A 14443-nucleotide genomic window follows, 5' to 3' on the forward strand; every position below is an offset into this window, starting at 1 on the left:
TTAATGGTGAGATATCAAGAATAACTGTGTTTGTTGAACTCAACACCTAGATAACTTAAAGATGAGATAACTGAAGGAGGCTGGCTGCCTTAATCTTGACAGCCTTATCTTTGTTGATAGAACTAGTTACTCAGGAGACAACTCTAACTTTTCCCTTGGGAACAGCTTCCCTGGATTTCCTGACTCAAGGCTGTCTAGACTAAAAGCCAATCTGTGTCCACATGGAGACAGACCCCAGGCTGTATGAAGGCAGAGCAAATGTTTCTCTTCAGTAGGGTGCCACTCTTTCTCTCTTTCAAGCACGCTTAAGAAAATAGGTGTGGTCAAACAATATGGTGAATGTTTAAATGAAAAAAAAATTATTGCAGTAAAAGACACATTGCCATTAATCCCCCTCAAAATACTTCCCCTTGCTTTGAACACACTTATTCCATCATTATTGCCACTTTCTGAAGTAGTTCTGGAAGTCCTCTTTCGTGAATGTCTTTAGTTGTGCTGTCGTGGCTGCCTCGATGTCCTGAATCATTTTGACTTTGGGGAAGAGCCAGAAGTTGCCTGGTGCCAGATCTAGTGAAAAAGATGGATGAGGACACACTGTCATGTTTTTATTTGACAGAAATTGCAGTATACCAGAAGCAATGTGTGACACGGAGCATTGTCATGATGGAGGATGACTTACGACACACTTTAAAACACACCTTATCTCAACACCCAACTCACACCCAACTGACTGCACAGAACAAGTTGAAACTTGTCAGACACTGTTATTAAGGTTGATACGCCACTTCCAGTATTGAAGATCCCTGCCTTTCCGTTGGATGACACTTGGCAGCAGCATTCACTGTATTTTGTCATCACAATGGGAAAGGCGCCGTGTCACACATCGCTTCTGGTACAGCAATTTCTGTCAAGTAAAAACATTATGGTGTGTCCTTATCTACCTTATTCACCAGATCTGACAACGTGCGACTTCTGGCTCTTCCACAAAGTCAAAATGACCAAGAAAGGTAAATGTTTTGAATCAATTCAGGACATTGAGGCAGCCACGACAGCACAACTCAAGACACTCATGAAAAAGGACTTCCAGAACTGCTTCAGAACGTAATAAGGACAATGGGATAAATGTGTTCTAAGCGAGGGAAGGGGTGGTATTTTGAGGGGGATTGATGGCAGTGTGTCTTTTACTGTAATAAATTTTGTTTTATTTAATCATTCACTGTAGTTTTTGATCATACCTCATACTCAGATTTAGCCACAAGGTTCCCTGTGGGAAAGCATAGAGATGCTGTGGACTGAAGTACTTTAAGTGTAGGCAAGGGTAAGGTCATCTGTGTGAAAGGTGAGGCTTACCTGATTTTGCTAAGGCATCTTGGTGGCCCCTGAGCATGGTAATTCCATAGTCCATTCTAGAGGAAGAATTCAGCAGCCAGGTAGAAGTTGTCTTCTATTTTATCTACCCTATCTCAAGAGAATTGTGTTTCTGGTTTCTTCTCTACTTGTAACGTAGAAAAGACTATGTAAACCATTTAATTGAAGAAATCGCTGTTTTCTTCATCTGTTAAAGGAGGTTAAAAAAATTAATTTCTAGAGTAGGATCCCCTATCAGCAGACTCAGTGATCACCATTTGACATCTCTGTGGATGGACCTGCAGTTACCAAGAGACCCACATGAATTGTGAAAAACAGCCAATAATTTAGAGATACATACCTATTTGAAAAATTATTATAGCTGAAATACTAATTTTTCATTATCCTTCTTTGATAATCGTCGTTATCAGACTGTTGGTAGGATTGTCAGTGACCAGACAATGCACGTCTACTTCTCTAACTGGGCCTTTCCCAAGAGAGGCAGAATGGTCTAATTGGAAATTTTGTTCTTGAGCCTGTTTGGAAATATGGAAACAATGGGCTCCAGTGTAATTGAGATTTTCTTTTGAAATTAACAGCCATCTACGGTTCATGAGAAAAAAACCCAAGAAGTAAAACCAAATGAACACACAGAGGTAAATGGTCATCATTCGGACTTGATACCCGTAAGGTGAAACTGTGTGTGTGTGTGTGTGCGTGTGTGTGTGTGTGTGTGTGTGTGTGTGTGTGATAAAATACTAAACTTCAACATAGAAGACTTAGGTCCTACAAGATTCGCTGGTATTTGTTTTTGGCTAAAATGGTGCCACCATGTGGCAATAGCAGGGTTTGTCTGTCATTCACCCATGATTCTTGCTGAATTAGGGAGAATTCGCGTTATTTTAAAGTTTGAACCAAAAGTGAAATTTTATCAAATCTATATAACACTTATTTAAACTTGTACAACTGAAAACTACATAAAACAACTGTTGCGAACACTTTCTACTCCATTGAGAAAAGTATCTATATTTGCCATTTTGTTAACAGTGTGTGTGTGTTTGTGTGTGTGTGTTTTCAGCCAAAAAGCCTACCCAGACACGCATCCGATACAGGAAGCAAGCATGCTCATAGTGAAAAAGCAGTTTCCCGATCAAGTGAGCAGCCGACATCAGAGAAATCAGCAAAACCAAAGGTAAGTAAGTCAGACTGATAGCTAGGAAACACTAACATTAACGAGCGAGTAAGATACAGGTCCTCTGTCTACATTGACATGTGGAGGTAAGTCTGCAGAGTTATGCTGAATATATCTTGTACTGGAATGATTTGGTGCTATCACTTTACTGGTTTTGCAAATAGCCCTGTGGGAACGTGAGCCTGTGAAAGGCCTAAGAAGAGCACCATCAGATGGGTCCAGGGGATGTTGCATCCAGCCTTTCCTCCCCCAGCAGTACCCTGTCATGGCTGCAAGGCCTCTGGTGTCTCACAGACGAGAAGCTGGGGATTGAGGCTGCCTCCTGGACCCCTCTCCTCATGGGCTGTGGGAACACAGATGCCCTGCGTGATCTGCTATTTACATGGAAGAGTTTTTAGAGTCTTGTTCTAGAAAAGATGAATTTAGAGAGCCAAAAAGTCAGAAATAGATCCCATATTTCTAGAGCTACTGGGGGCCGACTATTAGAAGAATAAACATCTGTGAAAGGAACTTTTCCATTGAGAGCTCTTGGAATACAAGAAGTAGGCCTGCTTCACAATGTACATTATGTCAGAGATTGTAAGTCTGTGTCCCACCACTTAAATGTGTGTTGTGTTCAAATCTGTTTTGTTTGGCTTACAGTATTATTAAAATTATTTTTAATTAGGTGCCAACAATTAAAGTCAGAATATTTCACATAAAATCAAAATTTCTAGCTTCTCTTGAAAAATCAGAATTTGTGACATGTGTGGGCTCACATGGCAAGAATTGACTAGAGCTTTGCACCTGGTGTGTGGGCCCTAATTTGCCACAGTCCCTACCTGGCCCACTTCACTATGTGTTATCTGCACGGACTCTGTAAGCTCCTGAGTCCAGCCTTATGGGATGCCCGGTTGTATCGTGTTCAGTAGAAGGAAGTGACTATTTCTCTACAAGATGCCCATGAGGGTGAACGGGCTCAGTAATGACATTTGAAAAGCATGATCTCAAAAATAGTCATTGAAAAATACTTAGTCCTGTTAATCTTTTATCCCTACCCTTAGACTAAACCACAGGACACAATTTCTGCTGGTGCAAAGAGTGTTGCTGGTGTAGCTGCGGTATCTGGCAAACAGGATGACAAGGTGAGTTCACATAAGCAGATGTAAAGTGTCTATAGGCCTCGATGCTTATCAGGTCTCTTTTATGAGAAATGAATGCTCAGTGTAGACCCATTCTTCTAGAGCTTTAAGTCTGGCTCTCATTAATAATTTAGGGTTCCAGGGCTACCACGCTCAAATAACCTGTCATTTGGTAAAACTGAACGCTATTCACTTGTGAAATTTTGTGAAGGGGATCATGTAGCTAAAGGGTATAGAGTGAGAAAAATACCAAAAACGATTTTAAAATGCATATATTCAATAAACTTATTTAGCACTGCCATGTATAAAGCCTGGTACCAGTACCAAGGAAATTAACATGTGAGTTGATTCAGATTCTGCCTTCAAGACGTATAAGTTTGAAATAAAGCAAATAAAAATGCCTTGAATATTTGAATAAGCATTAATTTCAGCTTTTAACATGAACTCCAGCTATCTTGATACTAGTAAATCACGAATAGCCATGACATTACGTGAATTGCTATGGGAGGTTTTCAAAGGAGACATCATAAGCCCTCTCAGAAGAAAGTATGTATGTGCCCTTTTGAGAAATTATGGGTGAGTCTTCCTAAGCTCCTTTGATGAGCCACTTCAGATACTGGCCTGGAGATGTAAGAGGAGAAGTAGTCTACGTTTCCACCCATAGCAATACAGAGTGAGTCCTCAGTTTGGAGGCCAGGTCTCCCTAGAAATGCTAGTACTTATTTCTCTGGAAGCCATAGTAAGAAACTGAAGCAATAATGGGAAGGTGGAAATGAAAATAGAAAGATGTAGTATATATTTATTTTCCTGCTTCTCAAAATGGGAAAGGTATTCCCCTGCAGGAGAGATGTAAGGAAAGTCATAGAATAAATTATGTCACATCTCCCTGAAACATCAATTTTTCTCAGATTTTGGGGGGAAATGTACATTAGTTTTGTTCAAACGAATGCAAATATCCTGTAGAGTAATGGTAAATTTTATGTAAATGTTTACATGAAAAGACCCAACTTCAAATAATATTTTCTTGCATCAGACCACTTGAGACCCCATCCCCACTTCATCCCAGGGGTACACATTACTCTCTTGTGTTGATGAAATGGTTTGAAAAATGGGTAGATTTAAAATAGAGGATTGGATATGTTAGACTAGATATTAAAATGTAATCAAAAATTGAAATTTCATGCTAGATATAATTTAGCCAGGGTTATCAGTAAAAGCTAAACAATAAAATCAGGAGAGGCTTTTATGGAATTCTGGTGTCTACTGACTTGTGCTGGATTTTATGGCAAATCATTTCACTTTTCTTTGCCTTTGATTTGTCTCCCATAAAGTGGAATTGATCAGATCTGCATTTTTTTAAAAGTATATACCGTGTTTAAAGCCCTGTGTCTGACTTGGCAGGACAGCCAAGCTGCAGGCTGGCCCATATAGGGGTAGGAAGAGGACAATATCCCTGGGGCTGCAACTCAAGCCAGATTAAGACAGGAGCTGTTTGGTGAGGAATGGAGGCATTCTGTCTGATTGCGGGAATCCACAGGGGCTTTGAGTAGATGCAGTTTGAGCGAGGCTAGGATTGCTGGCTTGCAGACACATTAAGATGGAAAAGCATAAAATGTACTCTGGGTATACAGAGTGCATTCTAGTGTTGGGTGAAGTACAGGGAGGTGAGTGGTAGGACTGTTAAGACCAGAAAGACGGGTTGAGGCTTTGCTGTGGAGACTACTAAAGTGAGTGTATACATGTGGTAGTGATTCAACAAGCAGAGGATAAACATTGAAGATTAGAGAAGAGATGGAGTGATGTGATTAAAACCCAGTTACAGAAAGATTAAGTGACCTCAGTGGATGGGATGAAATGGAATAGAGATAGGAAGGTGGAAGGTCGGTCAGGCACTGTTTCAGTAGTCCTGGGGATCCTAATTTATCCTAAATTAGAGCTCAGATAGAACAAGATAGTAGGGAGAAATGGAGGAGGCATTGCAGAGGTAAAATCGTCACGCTTTAGAAAATTATTGGCTGCAGCGGGCAAAAGTAAAGTAAAATCTCATAACCTGGGGCTTCAGAGTATGAATGAACTAGGTTGGTAACTCTAGTTGGTAACCCTACTGAGGGCTTGTACCAGTGCAGGGCTGGCACCCCTGAGAGTGAGTGAATCCTTAAATTGTGAGCCTTGTTCTGGTTACTACTGACAGACGGACAGGAATCACAGGAGGAATTGGCTGAGGAGGAAAAATGGTGTCTGATTTTGGAGAGGCTGAATTTCAGTGTTTTGAGGTATCCCAAGAAAGATGTGTAGCAAGGCAATTAGAATACTGTTTTGGCATACAGGAGAACAGTGGGAGAGAGAGAAGGGGGATGGTAGGACAGAAGGATCATGAATGAATGTCTGCATAAGGTTGTGGTTGAATCATGGAAGTGGGTTCAGTTGCCCAGACTCAGGCTCACAACTTGATGGCCCCCACAGTATCTTTAACACAGCAATCTTAGCGGTCATTCATTTAGCACTTACTTACATATCAAGTACTTACAAAGAGCTTAGTATGTACCAAACACTGGCTTTCACGCTTTATCGAATCCTCACAATCCCTGAGGTAGGTGCAGTCATTGTCCTGCTCTCACACACGTGGGTACTGAGCTGCAGGAGAGCGACCTGCCTTAAGTCTCGTGCAGCCAGTGTGTGTCCGCTAGTATGCAAACCCAGACCGTTGGAGCCTGTTCTCTCCGCCTCCAGATTTCGGGGCCGTGCAACAGGGACAGTGTACTCTGTCAGTATAGGTTTACACCAGTATAATGAATGAAACAATGCCATCATCCTAATTTTGAGGTTAAGAATGATTCATTATGAGGAATAACCTGCGTTCAAAAGGGAAAACAACAACTTTGGGGAAAGACTTTATACTATTTAACTCAGATTAAAACTGGTTGTCTAATTTGTCTTAATCCGGACAACTTCACCCATTTAGTGAAGGCCCTGAAAGTGTTTGGCCTCTGGCTCTAGAAAATGATTTTGGATAGAACCACCAGGGCCGGGCAGAAATGTGTAGGATATATGCCAATGGGGGCAAAGCAGAAGTGCGAGAGGTGGCAGAGAACGGAGGGCACAAAACGCCGAGAAGAACCGGGATTGTGCTGGGTCATGGCTGCTGTGAGAGATGTGAGTCAGGACAGGGGTTCTCACCAGGGTAAAACTTTAGAGAAGATTATGTCTGGGTAAAGGCATGGACGTCACAGACTGGAAAGTTACTGGCAGTTATGGATAGGGCAACCTTAGCAATGATAAGAAGGAAATTCAATTTAGGGAAATAAAGGAAAGAGTTGGTGATGAAAGGCCAAAGGAAAGGATGTGGGGGTCTTGATGTGTGAGAGCAAAGACTGAAATAGCAACAGCTAGAAGTGTCCGCTTATCAAAAGGATTCATGGGTCTTGCAAAGACTGGATGTGAGCCCTGGGAGAGGGAACCGAGAGTGGTAAAGAAAGAGATGACAGTTCTCAATTCAAATCTTGGTTCTGTGTTTTACTGTGTCTTAAGCATTATTTAACCTGTCTCAGCCTTGCTTTCCACATTGCTAATATTATTTATGTTAGTATTATATACTATATTACAGTAGCTAGTATTAATGTTATTTATTAATATTATTTATGCTGTTCTGAAGAATGTAACACATTCCACATAGTGTCTTGCACAGAGCACATGTTCATTATATGATCAATACTAATATTATTATGAATTCATTTTTAAATATATTATCGAATTTTAAAATGTATGTGAAAGAGGTTTTTTCCCTTTCTAAACTCCCACCAGAAAACAGAAAATAAATCATCAACCTCGACTGTACCAGTTGAATCCAAACCGGGTAAACCATCTGGAAAGGTATGAAGATAGCAGTACATTTCTGCATAAGACATTTATTTATAGTCTCTCCATTTATCATGATCTGATTTCCTGAGAGCAAACAGTATGAGGTGGAGGTACCTGAAGGCCTATAACATTTTATATTATAACCCTGTGTTCTGAAAATTCCAGTTATATTCCATGGAGTTTACATTCCAATTTCTCTCCTGCAAAGATACGTTCTTTAAACAGAGGTATCACTAAAGAATGTCAGGTTCTTCTTCATTTTGAAATTTCCAACTGAGTCAGTCTAAAGCTAACAGGCCCCAAATTCTATTACATGGTGATAGAATGAGTTTCTAAAATTGTAAAGGGAATATGATAGTTGCAAAAAAAATAAAATAAACAGTCACTTTTAGTCTGAGTTAAAGTAGTAGACCCTAAAGTTAAAGGCTCTTCCCCAAATTATTATTTTGGCCTTTAAATGCAGGTTTTTCTTCACAATGAATCATTCTTAACCTCAAAAATAGTATGGTGGCATTCTTTTAGTCATTTTACTGATTTAAACCCATATTGACAGAGTAAACTGTCACTTCTTTTAAGTTTAACATTCCTTTCAAGTTATTTCTGTTGTGAACATCTTTAGTCAAGCAAGTAACAACAACAACACACACACACACACACACACAAACACAAACACAAACAAGTGGAACACAGGGCAATCCATTTTTGATATAGATTTTATTTGGAAGAAGTGCTATGGCGAGATTTTGTTGGGGTTCTTTGTATGTATAACTCTGGAAAACTATTGACCAGCAATAAATATAAAGCATGTTCTCCTATTACATATAACAACATGGTCATAATTCTTTGTGTTTTGTTTTGTTTTGTTTTTTAACTGTCAGTACATTGATTGGTCTGGCAGCTTTAATGAACCATACATGTGTTCATGTAGTTAGTGCCTTTAGACTTATTAGAATTATGATTCTTGCCTGAATATGACTTTTTATTTTTCCACCTTAGAATCTGTACTCTGAGACTTTAAAATAATATGGACTATTGGAGCCCAGATTTTTAACTGTTTTGATATTTGAAGAACTTTTGGTGTTTGGTATTTTTCTACACAGAATGGTGGTGTTTAGTTTAAAAAGTAAAAAGTGAAATATGTGTGACAAATAACATTTAAATATCTGCTCTCTCGCTCTTTTTTTTTTTTTTTCCAGTCAGGCATGGATGCTGCTTTGGATGACTTAATAGACACTTTAGGAGAACCTGAAGACACTGAAGCAGATAACACAACATATACTGGACCTGAAGTTTCGGTATGTGATCTTGATATCTGTAAAGATTCATTCTTAATTGGTAGGAGAGAAACATAAGGACACGATGCACAAAATTATATCTAGTGTTCTGTTGCTTAGAGCGAAACAGGATGATGTCAGTATCAATAAAAGCAACTAAAATTAGTGTTGGAGATGGAAATGGTTTATCCTGTGATAGTTATACTATTGCATTGATTCAGCGAACATGTAGTGATTGTCTGTGCTGAGACTAGTGCTGGCAAACAGCCTGTTGGGTCACAAAGACTTTTCTGTCCTTGTAATCTGAGTCCCATGGACTTGACTTATTTTGATTTCTAGATATTTGCCACCTGCAGTTCATCCTTATTCTTAATTCCTAAAAAGCATGACAATTGTATGTTCCTCAATAGTAAAAAATAAATAAATAAATAAAAAACTTGCCATAGTCTGGAAGGAAATATTTGCAACAGACACAGCAAAGGATTTGTGTCCAGAATTTACAAAGAATTTTAAAAAGTGAGAAAAAGACAACCCAATAGAAAATAGGACAAAACTTAGTTGGCCAATAAACAAAATGAAGTCTCCCTAGTAATTAGGAAAATGATATTAAAACGTGGACAGCTATCACTGCGTACTTATCAGATTGGCAAAAGTGTAAAAGTCTGACAACTAACTCAGCACTCATTCATGTTGAAGGGGTGTACAGCTTTCAACCAGCAATTCCACATCTAGGGAGATTCCCCGGAGGGAGACTTGCCTATATGTACAAGGATTTGTAAGAACAGCTGAAACATTTGGAAGTGATTATGTTCAACAGAAGACAAGATAATATAATGGAATACTTCATAGTGGTTAAAATGGATTATTCATGTATCAACATGGATATATTCCAAAAACATAATTATCACAGAATGATATCTAGAGTATGATACCATTTCTATGTCATTTGAAACTATGCAAAATAATGCTGTATGTTGTTTGTGGATACCTACATGTAGAATAATCATTTTAAAATATGCTCAACTTTAAGTGGGTAGAGATGATAAGCTTAAAGTTCAGGATGGTGGCTATCTCTGGTTAACAAGGAAGGGACATGGGGTTAGAAAGAGCTGAATAGGAGACATCACTTTAATTTTCTTTCTTAGAAATTACATACGAAATAACTATAGGTCTGATGGAGTTGGATATTGGGTTATATAGAAATGAATTGTTATTAACTGTACTTTTGTATGAATTGCAAACATTAGACAATGAAAAACTTTTAATGTTTTTTAATATTGGAATGTATTTTAATATTGGAGTCAAATTTAACATATGGTTTGAATATTTTCCAGCATTATATATGGGTTAAACCAGTTAAATAAAGGCAAGTATTTGTGTAAACTTAGAATTTCAAAGTTGTGTAAAGTTTGGCTTCTTAATGCTTTACATTTTATTTCAATACTTCCATAAATTAAGAACGGAATAGTACTTTGCATATAACGTTCTCAGCTAAATAATTATGTAATATCCCTATTTGTGTGATTTTTATTCCAGGATCCAATGAGTTCTATGTACATAGAGGAATTGGGAAAAAGAGAAGTCACAATTCCTCCAAAATATAGGGAACTTCTAGCCGTAAGTTAAATACCCATTTACTTTCACTTTATTGTTTCCTTTTTGGAATATAATCTTTATCACGTCAATATATTCAGTTTTTTAAAATTTAGAAGACAAAATAGGGCATGTGAAATTGTCGTTACTATGGCGTCCACTATATTAGTTTGCTAGGGCTGCCATAGCAAAGTACCACAGACTGGATGGCCTAAACAACAGTAATACATTGTCTCACAGTTCTGGAGGCTAGAAAACTGGGATCAATGTGTGAGCAGGGTTGGTTCCTTCTGAGGACTTTGAGGGAAGGATTTATACCAGGCCTCTCTCCTTGGTTTGTGCATGGCCATCTTCTCCCTATATCTGTTCACGTCGTCCTCCCACTATGTGTATCTCGGGGTCCATATCTGCCCCCTTTTATAAGAACACCAGTTATATTGGATTAGGGCCCATCCTGATGTCCTCATTTAACCTGAATTACCTCTTTAAAGGTGGTGTCTTCAAATACAGTCACATTCTGAGGACTAGGGGTTTAGGACTTAAACAGTATGAATTTTGGGAGGACACAATTCAACCCATAACACTCACTGAGCAATACATTTTGCTGATTGTAAGGATTAATTTTGCCTTCTCAACATTATCAAATGAATGTTTTATTTCAGAAAAAAGAAGGGATCACAGGGCCTCCTCCAGACACTGCGGTGAGTTTACATTAAATGTCTTCTAAGATCCCAATGAACATTTTTTATATTTTTTGTTGGCAGGTAGGGCTGTCAATTCCGTATTTTAGGATTATGGCTGAAGTAATCTCTAAATCAGATGACGTTTCCATCTGTTCAGAGAAAAGGAGTGGACATGCGGTTTGTCTCAGTGCTCATTGGTTTCATATGGAGTTTTTTTTTAGGGGAAGAAGAATGGATCCAAGAAAGTTTTAGGATAAAATAAATGTTAATAAAAATAGAATGAGAATATCCTAACATGTAATACGTTTAGAAGAGGGGAACAGGAAAATAATATTACAAAACCCATTCCCTTCCATACATAGGCTTTCATCTGAGTTATTTTATTAACGTATCTCACTTGGTGGTAAAGGAATTGCCAAAGTACATTCTTCATTTGCTGGGTTTATAATCTGATCTTTCACTTGAATGATTATCATATGTTACCCATCATGGTACCTGTTTCTTTAGAAACCAATGGGACCCGATGATGCCATAGATGCCTTATCATCTGACTTCACCTGCAGTTCTACCGCTGATAGAAAGGAAACGGAGGAAGAGGTATTATTTCCAGTGTTATTAGGGGAACTTGTTAGAGACCCTCTTGAACTGTAAAACAACTAACCTTTTAGTGCTGGTGACTACATTTCCCTCATCTATAAATCTAATCTTTTATAATTTGTTTTTCAGAAAGCTACGGGAGAGGTTTTGAAAGCTCAGTCAGCCATGGCAATCAAAAGTGCTGTTCCACCCCAAGAGAAAAAAAGAAAAGTGAAGGAGGTATAAATAATTACTTTTCTGCAAATAACCACAGTTCACCTGACAACACTTGTTTTCCTGAGGTTGATCTAACTGATTCAAGACAATACCAATAGTGCATTATACATGATAAGGTGCATGTTTTCTCTCGTGGGTCTATGTGGAATGGCAAAGCCAATTGGCAATACTGATCATCTCTAGGCAAGTCTTCTCTGTTTCTGTAAGTGGTTATGGGGGATTTCATTGCAATCTTAGTCATGAAACAAGACCGTCTCACCATTACAATACCCAGAAGAGCAGGACACCAGAGAAATTATACTCTTGGAACATAAAATCTTTAACATGGTTTCCTAAAGGAGTTTGAGCCCTGTGAAATTACTAGAGGGATGTTGTAGCTGCTTCTGCCCCCCTCTTTTAACCAAAGCAACTATGACTTAATTCTCACGAATCCTGAAATGTGGTTCTAGACCTCTGGGCTGGGTGAGAATACATGCTCCACCTGCCAACTATCCAGATAACACAAGGAATAGTTTTTGTCGTAGCCGCTCTGCCTCTGCCCGCTCCTGGCATGGACAGTTTATTTTTATCTGGCTGACTAGAGAAACAGTAAGAGCACCACACCCCTGAGAGTGGGAGTTCCTACAGCGATCAGCCATCCTGCCTGCAGAGAAGAAGGTGGCGGGGCCACCTCAGGTTGCCTTGTTTTCTGGGCTTAGCTGGTTTGCTAAAGGACAGGGTTGTCAGAAGTCATTTTTAGAAAAAGGAAAACAGGATAGCGAAAGTTTACTTCTCGCAGCTTTTAGTTTGATATGAGTATTTAATAATGGCATAATTATTATCATAGTTATACTTCTAGCTTGCTAAGTAAGAGGTACACTGTGCCCCTGAGAGCACTGTTACTGTAGAAACGTGTCTTAGCCCCAGTTTTCACTCACTGGTAAGTTCTTTATTATTTCTCTCTTTTGCTAGGTTTCAAATAAAATTACCTTCCTAAAGTCTTTCCCCCATCCATGATTCATCTTATAAATTTAAATTTTACATTTTACAAAGAAGTGGATGGATTGTTCAGGTTTAGCAGATGTTCTCACTTTTTTTAATGGACTGAATTTTTCCTTTTGAATAGGACACAATGAGCGATCAAGCACTAGATGCTCTTTCAGCTTCTCTGGGCCACCGGAAGTCAGAACCTGAACTTGACCTCAGCTCCATTAAGGAAGTCGATGAGGTACTGACCTTGGAGTTCATATACAAATGTTAGTGTGCAGGTTACAAAAGTAAATGTGTAATGCGTGTTGAGAATTCTTGTACAACTTTCATTTTATTGGAGATTTAAAATGAACTCTTTTTCATTCTGCCTTACTTTTAGGGTCTGGTTAATTTAGATATTTATTGCTGGGGAGTTAGCAACCGAGAAAGATATTTGAGCGTGTGTCTTGTAAACCACCTAGAACTTTAGTATTTAAAATGAACACTAATCTCCTTTGGCAATGCTTAAATGACACCCGACTGAAGAAGATAACACAGAAGCAGTAGCCTGGTGAGAAATAGGTTTGTCTGCTCTTACGGAAGTGGGAAATTTGTATTTTCAAAAGGGTTTCGGGTACATCGCTTAATTAGGAGAGAGGGAGATGACTGTAGGTGGGTGGGGAGACTCTTCTTTTTATAACTATGGGAAAGATGCTGAAAATTTGTCTCAAATTAGACTAAAATGCAGAAACAACTGCTCTGTAACTAAAGCTGCTGCATGTTTAGAGCATGATGCTGGGTAGTTTTTATCCCACCATACTTAACAAGATCTTCTGAGCCAGAGCAAGATTGTATTTGGTGAAGGAGTGTTTTTTTTTTTTTTTTTTTATTAAATTTATTGAGGTGACAGTTGTTAGTAAAATTACATAGATTTCAGGTGTACAATTCTGTATTACATCATCTATAAATCCCGTTGTGTGTTCATCACCCCATGTGATTTCACTGATATGTGGTATATAAACCAAAACAACAAAAGAACAAGACAAACAAATGAGAAAGGAGTGTTTTAATATTATAATTTTTTAAAGAATTTTTCAACCGAGTCCTCTGGGGGAAAAGAGGAAGGAAAGAGGAAAATTGCCCTGGGGACATTCTAGACAAAGTAATGTAGTCGGGGTTGACATAGAAATGCAGCCTGGGGGCCCTGGGGAGCACCGTCCTATCAGCTCAGGAGAGGAGCTGGCAGGGGTCGATGTCACAATGCCCCTGCCTCTGAAGTCACTTCCCGTTCTGAGTCATTAGGGAAGGTGAGTCTCAGGGACTCCCAGCAACGCTCCCTGAGTCTGAGACAGCCCTGGTCCAAAATGGGCCAGTTTCTGTCTTCGACTTTCCTTGAGGGCTCACCGGGCGCAGTGTGGCACAATCTTTGTGAAGGCGAACACGGGGGAGCAGGGGAAGCAGTCCTCGTCCTCCAGGACCAAGTAATGTATTGAGAAGAAAAGAAACTTTGATTAATACACAATTCGAGATACACATCACCGTTCCTTGGAAGAGCCAGATAGAAGCCATGTCTAAAGGGAAGGGTGGTCCTGGCAGAACCCTGGGAAGGGTGGT

General features: G+C 39.1%; 1 protein-coding gene across 9 annotated transcripts in view; it reads left to right on the forward strand.

Annotated features, from left to right (window-relative positions):
- Positions 1 to 14443, forward strand: part of CAST (calpastatin) — a 110661-nt gene that overhangs the window by 64492 nt on the left and 31726 nt on the right. For 7 of the 9 annotated variants that reach the window (XM_019727909.3, XM_088796644.1, XM_019727906.3 and 4 more), the window contains 10 exons: positions 1947 to 2003; positions 2426 to 2539; positions 3583 to 3663; positions 7462 to 7530; positions 8715 to 8813; positions 10329 to 10409; positions 11048 to 11086; positions 11576 to 11665; positions 11795 to 11884; positions 12987 to 13088. In XM_019727909.3, coding sequence (XP_019583468.3) covers positions 1947 to 2003; positions 2426 to 2539; positions 3583 to 3663; positions 7462 to 7530; positions 8715 to 8813; positions 10329 to 10409; positions 11048 to 11086; positions 11576 to 11665; positions 11795 to 11884; positions 12987 to 13088 — 822 coding nt within the window. The remainder of the gene's footprint in view (positions 1 to 1946; positions 2004 to 2425; positions 2540 to 3582; positions 3664 to 7461; positions 7531 to 8714; positions 8814 to 10328; positions 10410 to 11047; positions 11087 to 11575; positions 11666 to 11794; positions 11885 to 12986; positions 13089 to 14443) is intronic. The other 2 variants (XM_019727910.3, XM_074328684.2) reach the window with 1 other exon arrangement.

This window comes from Rhinolophus sinicus, chromosome 3 (genome assembly GCF_057876585.1).
Source record: "Rhinolophus sinicus isolate RSI-liver-muscle chromosome 3, RSI-T2T, whole genome shotgun sequence".
Taxonomy (NCBI): domain Eukaryota; kingdom Metazoa; phylum Chordata; class Mammalia; order Chiroptera; family Rhinolophidae; genus Rhinolophus; species Rhinolophus sinicus.